The sequence below is a fragment of the Phyllostomus discolor genome, chromosome 6 (genome assembly GCF_004126475.2).
Source record: "Phyllostomus discolor isolate MPI-MPIP mPhyDis1 chromosome 6, mPhyDis1.pri.v3, whole genome shotgun sequence".
Lineage (NCBI taxonomy): Eukaryota > Metazoa > Chordata > Mammalia > Chiroptera > Phyllostomidae > Phyllostomus > Phyllostomus discolor.
The window spans coordinates 86,248,730-86,259,350 of record NC_040908.2 but is presented as its reverse complement, the minus strand read 5'-3'; the positions used below and the strand labels follow the sequence as shown (position 1 = coordinate 86,259,350).

At 38.4% G+C, this 10,621-nt stretch overlaps 1 protein-coding gene across 2 annotated transcripts in view; it reads right to left on the bottom strand.

Moving 5' to 3' along the window:
- Window positions 1-1,111: 1,111 nt before the first annotated feature.
- ALG9 (ALG9 alpha-1,2-mannosyltransferase) overlaps window positions 1,112-10,621 on the bottom strand; it is a 134,935-nt gene continuing 125,425 nt past the window's right edge. For both annotated transcript variants that reach the window (XM_028515821.2, XM_036028585.1), the window contains 2 exons: window positions 4,764-4,882; window positions 1,112-4,482 (listed from right to left, as the gene is read on the bottom strand). In XM_028515821.2, the coding sequence (XP_028371622.1) occupies window positions 4,445-4,482; window positions 4,764-4,882 (157 nt within the window). In that variant the 3' untranslated portion in view covers window positions 1,112-4,444. The remainder of the gene's footprint in view (window positions 4,483-4,763; window positions 4,883-10,621) is intronic.

The window sequence follows — 10,621 nt, the reverse complement described above, 5'->3', positions numbered from 1 at the left end:
CGTTCCCCCCTTGGGGAATCTTACCCATCATTGGTTAACCGATCAAGCATTGAGGGCCAGGCAGGGTGAAGAAAAAGGAACAGAAGTGGTGCTCCAGCCAGGGAGATAAGCTTTGTCTCATTAGTGGCTTACAGTCCAAAGGTCGCTTTCTTAGCCTTGGCGGGGGGGGGGGGGGGGGGGGGGGGGGGGGGGGCGTTACAGCTCCTGAAACCAGGCAGGGAGGTTCCCAACACATGTGCAGTACCAGCAGGCTCATGGAAATGCGTAAATGCCTTTCCCATAATTCAAAACTAGGAAAATGACCCAAATAAATGGTTTGCCCCCAGACATGCCAGCAATGCCCTGGAAAGGCAGGTTTACAAGGAATATGTGTTAAGATTCTATGTCATTAGTAAGGTGCTCAAAAGGGTTAAGGAAAGGAAGTAATTAAAGAGGTCTGAAGTCCAGAAAGGCTTCTTAGAACAGAGGGAGGCTTGAGCTGGCCCTATAAATAAAAGTAATGAAGGTAGAGAAAGGTGACCCTTCTAAATAGGGGGAAACAATTATATTAATAAAGTATCCATCTGTAAAACAACTTGGGAGAAAGAAATCAAACTAAGTTTTATGGGCATTTTGTGTCCTATGGAAAGAAAAGTGACAACCAATAGTGTAAAACCAGGTGGCTACAAGATGCAAGGTATAAGAATGATACTAGGAATTCATTAATAAAAAAGTTGTTTTGCTCTTAACAACTCCTGACAAAGGGGGAAGTCACTGCAATTTTAAATATTACTAGCATATTTCTATGAATATTAAGATACCCACATGATGAAAATTCTTAATCTAAAAACATAAGATGGACTCCAAAACTCTTTTTTTAGTTACAATGACATCCTGAGTAATTCCTACTGTGCATGGTTTTTCTACAAATAAAATAAAACTAACCCTCAATGGGTTTCCCAAAGGCTTCTTCCTAGAACTTTCAGAATAAGTTATTTTCAGCTATTTGGACTGTGGAAGGAAGGTCTATACATTGAAGGGTGGGAGTGAAGTAGATGAAGGGCTTGAGCTTCAGTTTCCAATCTCCACCAAAGATTTAAAAGCTCAAAAAAGCAAGAGAGAAAATATTAACTTAAGGAAAATCAAACTGCCAAGATTTATTTAACTTTTTTCTTTCACAGAAAATACAGGTATGTAATGTAAACACTGACACATGAAATAAAGCACAAAGATTAGACAAATATATTGGACAATACTCTTGTTTCAGCGCTGTACTGCTTCATGATTTCATTTGCAGCATGAAACACGTGGTTATGCACACTGGAAAAATTGAAGGCAACATTCATTTAGATTTATTGAAACACCAGAGAGCCTCTGAAATCCAGCAATGCCCTAAGGAAGTCTGATCCTTCTCTTGCAAAAAGTATTAAAGCTGAGCACATGTCCATTTATCGATTTACGAAGGCATTCAACTTAATGTAGGCGCATAAGAATGAATTAACACATGAGTTTTAATATGCCTGTGGAGGCAAAGATTAAATTGTGCCTCTTTTCCCTCTAGAGAGGAAATAAAATTAACCAAATTAAAAGCAGAGCTGCCTCAGACTGGCCTGAAGATAGCACAATCACAGTGAGTTCTTATCTGAATAAACCCCTTGAACTGCAAAACGTAATGGATTGCCACTGATGCTTTGCCCAAACGGTCACTCCAGACCTAATGCTGCAGAACCACATGGGGTTTTCATGGGCCTTTCCCTGAATTCAAAACTAGGAAAATGACCCAGATCAATGGTTGGGATTAGGAACCACCCTTGATTTAAAACAACCTGTTCCTAAACTTGAATTTAGTAATAACGAGTATGGGCTTCAATTTTCCGTGACTATCCCAAGAGATTAAAGTAGCCAGTCTTCTTTCTTTTCAGGTGACAACTACCAGGTGACAGGCAAACTGATACTAGATGCCTATTACACAGTTTGGGTCAGTAATGGGACTCTGTCATAAGATGCAGTGTTCAGAGATGGCTGCTTGAGAAATCAGAGATCAGAGTCCTGGATTGCCAAGTACACCTGCTCTTAACATAATCAAAGGTTAGAACAACTAATCTATAGTCCTTCATCCCTTGATATTCAATAATCTATGGAGAACTAAGTACCTCAGACACTTTATCCTTACAATGGGCAGAGCAGTCAGCTCATGAGGAACTACGATTCTCTAAAGGAAAAATGTTACTTTGACCAGGTGTTTTGAAAATCTTTTTTCACAGGCAAAGCTAACCTCACTGTATTGCTGAGATGGAGATTTTTTAAAAATATATTTTATTTATTTATTTTTTAGAGAGAGGAAAGGAGGAAGAAAGAGAGGGACAGAAACATCAATGTGTGGTTGTGTCTCACATGCCCACTCCTGGGGATCTGGTCCATAACCCAGACATGTGCCCAGACTGGGAATCAAACCCGCAACCCTTTGGTTCATAGGCCCATGCTCAATCTACTGAGCCACACCAGCCAGGGCTTAGATGGAGATTTTTTAATGTGTTCATAAATGTGTTGTGTGAAAAATGCCTCCATAACAAAAACCACTTTCTACCCCTGACCTGTAGCATTGGCATAGTGTCTGCACTTTATTGTGCTCTCCCTAAAGAAAACCAAAATCAGGTTTTAAAAGGGGTAGGAACTGATATTCCCAAGAAATTTCTGGACTAATCATGACCTTCTTCTGTGCTACATTACAGTAAGTTCTTACTCAGAAGGCTTTTTCTTCACGTGCAAGATAATAAAATAGATCAGCACTGTACCACTTTGATTTACATAAAGCTACTCAGCATGGACCTCTGTTGCTGAACGCTCTTATTCACCTTTATAGAAAGTCCAGGGCGTTAGCCACTGTGAAACAAGCACACACATAAGTGCACAATCCATGTAGGTGTGGCAAGGCATTTCACTGAAAACTCTGTATCCTGTAGTCAGACCAAATGTGCCAAAATTTAGGAAAAAAGTAATCAAGTATTGAGAATGAAATGCCAGGAACTTTCAGTCAGCAGGTGGGACACCAGTTTCTCTTCACTCTGCTATTATCATTCCACACCAGTGCTTCTACTGGATCTCAGATCTTCCCTCAGATGGGAGGCTTTTTATATGCTGACTAGTCATTTCTTCCCTTTTCACTTCTTTTCTCCTCTCAGGCAGTTCTTATCAAAAGCCCTTCTCTGAAAAACCAAAGATGGAAACTCTGAAAAATAGATTCAACCTCTTTGCAGGTACTAGACATATTTACTCTTAGGGAAATAAGGCACCTATTATGTGACCCCAGATGGACTACGGAAACGGAATACTGGATCCTGTGTGGCCACAAAGAAGCGTGACTCCCAACATGAGCACTGCTTTCCTGCCACCAGCCAGGCTGCACTCTGAAGCTCTGCTGTGATGACAGTCTAACTGACAGAAAGACTGGAGGCTCCAAAGGACTCAAAAGAAATACAGGTAAAATTCTTTGTTAAAATATAAGGTTACATTATCAATTAGGTCTCCAGGCAACCTCACCATTCTTTCAAGTAATATTTAGAAAGGAAGTTAGGCAACCTAGGTTCCAGTCCTAGTGCTGTCATTGGCTGTGTGACTTTGTATGCTTTTATCTCCCCTTGTAGCCTCAGTTTCTTAATTTGTAAAATAGGTATAAAACCACTTGCTTTGTCTACCTCGTGTTGTGGGAGAACATCAAATGAGATTCATGCAAAAGTGTTTATGAAATAATGCATTAAGGGTAAAGTAATAGTATATACTTATCAAAATATTAGATCCTTACAATTGCCTACCAGACAAGAAGTGCCCCGTGCAAGATGTGCTTTGCCATATACAGACTCAAAAATAGGTGCTATAAATCTACACTGGTCTTTTTGACTAGGGTTGTTTAAAAAAGAGAAGTTCTCAATCTCTTCAGAAATGACAACAGAATGCATTACTTAAAAATATGATGTTATCCAAATCTACCAGTTGATAGAATTAATTTTCTCCAACTATGTCCTGTACAGTTATAGTCTTGTCTAGAACCTGTACAGAAGAAAGTCCTGAATTCAAGAAATTATATGCTAAAACTTAAAAAAACAAAACAACCCTCATAGTTGCAATTTGTTGTAAAGGAGGTAAAATGAAAATAAGAGGCATCCTAAATAATGAAATGAGGTCACAGTTCCTCAAATAGTTGCCTTTTTCCTGAGATATCTCCAGGACAGGGTCCTAGTCCCGTGAAGCACTTCAGAGAAGCTTAGTCTTGCTCGAGATGAAAAGGACATGTCGGCAGGAAACTGTGCTGTGCTTATTTTCAGCACTAGGACTTGAACAACAAGGTCTGCTCGAAGTTGCCAAACAGCTTTGGTGGAGAAGCCCATATGGCCCAAGAGAAGCTTGTTAGTTCTCAGATGCCAGAGTGTGGGGAACAGCCTGATACAGCCATCCAGCTCAGAGATGTTCAGTTCTTCCTATGAGTTGATTCTGTTCTTCTCCGGTCTAATAAATAATTGAACAGAAGAAAAACAATGAGATGTGAAACACTACATCTACCTGGACTTTAGGACCTTTCTCTGCCTAGCTTCAAAAAGTTTGCAGAACAGAGACACAGGCAAGAAGTGAATTTGATTAACTTTGACTAGCCCAAAGCACCCAGATTCCAGATTTGGTGTCAGATGGCCTTTATTACAAATGTTACAAGCGATGACTTGGAGGGAGTCCTGTCAGTGTAATCATTAGAACAGATGGTTGTCCTTTGGGGTCAGAGGTGTGCTGCTAACCTCCACTTTTCTTCCTGCTGTGCTTTGTTTTCCGGGGTTTGAGGATGGTGTAGTTTGCATACACTGTATACTGTTCTGACAGGAAGGGGACATAAAATGCCCGTAGTAGCTTTGAAGATCTGAAAAACAAGGGGGGGAGAAAGTCAGAATTTTATCATCTGATAGAATTTATTAATGGTATTGAAAATGATTCAAGGAAATAAACTAAGTACTACAGAAAGGATTATATTTTATATAAGCAACACACACAAAAAGTCTGTTATTTGGCTACTAGATCATGATAAAAGACTTAAAACCAAGTACCTTGTTACCCACACAAAAACACAGTCTCCCTATCAAGCCACAGTATAACTTTCCAAACAGCTCTAGGTCTTCACTTTGTTTTAGAATATACCATAGGGAAGTTCCAGGCCAAAAGACTGCTATTACTGAAATAAATTCTTAATACCCAATGGTTTCTGCAACAAAGAAACTGTAGAGATGCTGAAATGACCCTGATTCTAGCAGTAAATTTTCCTAGAGAGATAAAGAAAAGTATGTCCTAGGCTTCTTGTGCAAAGTGTACCTGCAATTCTTAAATCAAAGAGAGAGTCTCACACACACGCTCATGTCATGACATGTCCCTGGCAAGTTACAATATGTGTATATTTGTTACTAAAATACAGGGACAGATGGAAAACTGAATTCCTTATGAGTTTCTGAAAAACGTGAAAAATACTTCACATTTATTGAACACTTAACATTAGACAAACACTGGGAAAAGTGCTTGCACTTTAAAAGTTGTTATTTAATCCATCCAATAACCCTAGGAAGAAAATTATATTATTATCCCTACTTTATAGCTGGGAACTGACATTTACATAACTGCGCCAGGGTCACACAGTAAGCGACAGAGCCCTCATTCACATCTAGATTAGATTCCAGATTCTGCACCAACCACTATGGTTTATCCTATAGCCTAGGAACAGGCTAACGCAATTCATCACTTTGTAGAAAAAGTGGGAGTGATAGCTTCAAACCCTGTATCAAGTATTACTTCTTGACTGTGATTTCTGAGTTAAAGTTGGCCCAGTGACTGCCACCCTACACCATGACTGGTGTTCCATTGCCAGTCCTTTTCCAGACTCTAAACTTGTAAATGTCATGTCAACGTGGCACTCATACTGGCAGCCTGCCCCTGGGGTTGGCAGACGCCTGAGATGCCTGCACACAATGATACCGTGCTTGGCATACACACCCCTAATAGAGTCTTCCCAGATGGAACACTGGCAGTGCTCCCTGCTCAACAGAGATGCACCTTACCTCAACATCTCCCAGCTCAAGAGCTTGGACAGAGAAAAGAGTTTAGAAGAGAGACACGTGAGATTAATCAGCAGGGCTCCTGCAAACAAAAGGAACAGGTAGAGGAAGCACCAACCTGAGTGAGAAAGAAGTGAATTTATTCTTTCTGTCCATGCTATACAGGTAGGGGAAGGTCAGAACAAAAGGCTGTAAGCCAGAGTAAACTCCTGCACGCTTAAGCGTAGTAAAGAAAGGCTAAAACTAATTAAGTGTCATTTCCATTCCAGTTGATTCCACAATAAAAGCTTCATTAACAGAATCAGCATGTATTGCCAGCCAACTCAGTCCTTTGTATAACATTAGGGCCACTGGGCCCAATTTTAGTTTTTGACTTTCTTTTTGGAACAAATTCCTATTTGGGATGGTTATTATTTCATAATGTTAACCTTCCTAGAATCTTCCAAAGAACAAAGAGATTATATTTATTAAATAAAAAGAATAAAGTTCATTTTATCTTGTAATTATCATGTGGATCCACTGTAGCCTTTTATAAATTTAAGCTATACTACAGGATCCTAGTAGTATTATTTTTGTCTGTATCTTGGATTATTTACAACTAGGCCTTTTTTTAAAAAAATGACTAAAATAATAAGAAAAGGAATATGAAATTATCAAAAAGAATGGTACAATATGAAATAAATCACTACTACATTATCCTTCAATTTTCTTACTGCATTGCCCAAAGTACTGCATCATCTTTAAATAAGGTATAAAAGACTGAAGACACTATTTTTGCAGTCTGCTTTCAGCTTCTACTGAACACAGCTGAGAATTCAGAACTGAAAAACTTTCAGTCACTAGTGGCAACGAGAAGAAAACTGATGGAAACACTGGGCCATGAGACAAAGCCGCAGACGAGTGCAACGGGACAAACAGCAGCAATCACGACTCCGATGGTGGTGAGATTGACGATGTGGCAAAATTTATGCATCTTCAAATGACAAAATACTAAATGAATTTCCTCAAACTCAAGAATTAATGAGTAAACCATGGGTTTCTAGGAACACAAAGGAAATCAGGTGCTGTCGTTCACTTAGTGATTCACGCGGACAGACTTTCTCATGCTCTGTTTTGCAACAAGAACCCGGACCATCCTGTGTGCTAACAGGGCATATGACCATATTCTTACATCTTTTATGAGATCTGTGTGCCAAATTTTATTTAATAAAGTTCATAAATGGACAAATGCTGAAGGCAGGTTCATAAACAAAGGCAACAGAAAAAATATACATGATAAAGAAACAAAACAATTCAATGAACTGACATTTTAATTGGTGTTTATAAATCCAAAAATGAAAATGTTTGAATTATAGAGCAAAAAAGATACCTTTCCTCTCTCTGACAAAACTGAGTCATTAAAGATTTCAAAAAATTCCTCAAATTTTGCATTTTGATGATACAAGTGCAAGAACAACCAGAGTAATAAGTTAGAATCCATTAGAGATATACCTGAAGCCCAGAACCAGTGTTTTCAAGATGGATATATTCCAAGTTTACGCATGACAGCAGATGAGCAGTTAGTTGTGTCACAGTATGTGTCACACACATACACACTCAAAATCAGGAGAATATGGAATAAAGATTTGGGGTTGCTACATTTAAATTATTATTAAAGTTTCAAATGAAGTTCTTGTTTTACTATCCTTTTATTCTTATTTTTCAATGTTATTTGTAAAATAGCTAAAAAACTAAAAGAGTCTATTGGACCAAGACAGTAAATGGTGATGACTGTTTTTCCTGGTGTGCTGACAGACCACACCAAAAAGTTCTGAAAGGGCATTTCAGAACACCATCTTGGGCTATACATGGGATACACCATGAGCAAAGATGCTCTGTATCCTGAAAGAGAAAGGTCACTATGCATTATTGCTGAATGTCAACTGAAACAAAGGTAGATCAATAAAGGAGATTGGGACAAAATATTTACAGTATTAACAAAGGATTACAATAATATTATAATATTAACAAAGGATTAGTATCTAGAATATATAAAGCATTCTTGCAATCAATAAAAAGACAATTCAGTAGAAAAATGACAAAGGATGTGAACAGAGAAGAGAAATGTAAGTACCAATAAAAATATGAAATAATATTCACTTATCAGGGAAATGTAAATTTAGATACATTTTTTAATGCCAGGGTCCAGCCTTGGCAGGTCTCAGGGTCCCCGAAATAGGAACGGCTCAGGCAAAAAGAGACAGACACCAGATGTGATGCCAGAGGAAAGTGAGGCTCTCTAGACCTGACTGACTCACTGAGAAAAATCAGTCTTTATTTTTATAGGGGAGGTTATACAACATTCAGTACACAATGTGATTATTAAAACAAAAACGATTACCACAGAAATCATTTCTAAAAACACAGAAGGTTTTACAAATCAATCATGTTAAACAAAGAAATAACTGAAAAATACAGGAAGTCTCACAGATCAACCATATTAAACAAAGGTTATTTTGACCAAGAGGGTCATTAGTCAGATAGCCAACGAAGCTATATGAGCACGAACTTTTAAATGCTGATTATAATTAAATATCTACTAAATTTCTATAGATTGGTCTAAATCAAAGGGGTACAAGGAGTGATTTAAAAATTAGTTATTGTTTATAGAAATTAGATTATCTAAATTAGATAAATGATTTTTTGCCTAGATCTATTAACTACATATCTGGGGGGGCCATATTATATTTCCATGTACTGAGATTATTATATTTAAATTAAAACTCCTTCCTTCTCTATCTACCTGGTCCCATCAATAACCGCTCCTGCCCAGGGCATGGGAAAGGTAGTGGTTCTAATAAATCTTGAGCTTTTGAATGGTAACTCCTTAAACATTCCTAGCAATGGCCTCCTCCAGCATTCTGGCAGCTAGTCTGCCCATAGTTTAAATCTATCCTTAACTTTCCAGGTGGGGGGAGTGGGCAGCACCAGGGCTACCAGGGGCCCCCAGTTAGTGGTCAGCAAGTCACTTCACGCAGAACCAGAGGCATCATGCAAGGTCCCTTGCTATAAAGCACAGGCACCCAAAAATCCCACCACCTGATGCTAATAGGGACAGGCATATGGGAAGAGATAGATAGGAGACGGGGCCACAGCCGCTTCTGCTGTGCAGACGCTTCTCACCTGACCCAACTGTGTCAAAGGTCAGCTGTTGGTCGGCTCCCAACATTTTAATACTCAGGTTAGTAAAAAGTAAAAAGCCTGACATTATCAAACACTGGTGAGGAATTAGAAAGCCAATATTGCCATTGAAAGTGGAAAACTACACAGCCACTTAAAAAGGCAATTTTAACTGTATCAATTAAAGTACAATTATGCTTCCCCTAGGGTACACCAGGGAATTTGTCTTTTCTACTTTATCCCATATTGCTTTTTATTTTATAATCTACCTTGCTTTCCATTTGTTACAAAAAAATTTCAAACATATATACAAAACTAGGCAAAATACAGAGTGGGGCAAAACTAGGTTTACCATTATGAGTACACAAAACAGTTTATTCTTGTATCATTACTTATGGATTATTGTATTGTTTTCCATATGAACAACTATAAACCTACTTTGGTCTCCCCATATATTACTTGTAATTATTTTTAAAAACCAATAGATAAATTTTTAAATAAAGGAAATCTCAAATCCTTAAAACAAACAAACCTATGTGTTACTCTTGTAGGGTTTTGTGTGCTGGCTCTGGTGAGACAAAGTCTTTGTTCTCAAAGAGCTAATAACCTAGTTGGTAGAAATAAGATATGAATGACAAGTCCATAACTTAGAATATACTAAATACTAAACAGCTGATACAGAAGTTCCAAGTGATAATATACACATTCAGAAGAGAGGACAAACACAGGGCTGCATAGGTGTGGAAGAAGCATTTACAATACATTATTTCATTTTATCCATCCAACATTGCAAGATATGCTAATCAAGAAAAGCAACCTGTCCATTCATAAGCAAATCTATAGGCATCTTAGGTTAAATGCCCTGTTCACCCAGCAGCCACGGGAGAATTGCCTGAATAAAATCTAAACTCTTTCTCATGGCCTACAAAGCCCTGGGAGATCTAGCCCTTGCTTACCTGTCCCATTTCACCTTGTGCCATTTTCTTCCTTGCCCGCTACAATCCCACCATGCTAGCCTCCTTTAGTTCCTCAAAATTTGAAGTTCTTTTCTACCCTAGGTCCTTTGCATGTGCTTTCCCCCTCTGCCTGGAACACTTTTCCACCCTGTTTTTCTCATCACTAAACCTATCTCACTTTTCATTCCTTTTCTTAAAAATTACCTTTGAGAGGTCTTCCAACCATCCTAGGAAAGCCTAGACTTCCTCTTCTATCACTTAATGTTTCTTGGTGAACCTTGTGTGTTTCTCATTATACTTCATAATATGTAATTATATATTTATTTGTTAACTTGATGACTGTCTGTCCTCTAACCCCAAATTTCTGGGAGTCAGACTGTCTTATTAACCAGTAGCATAGTGTCTGTCACATAGTAAGTGCTGAAAAACAAATGGGTGGATGGG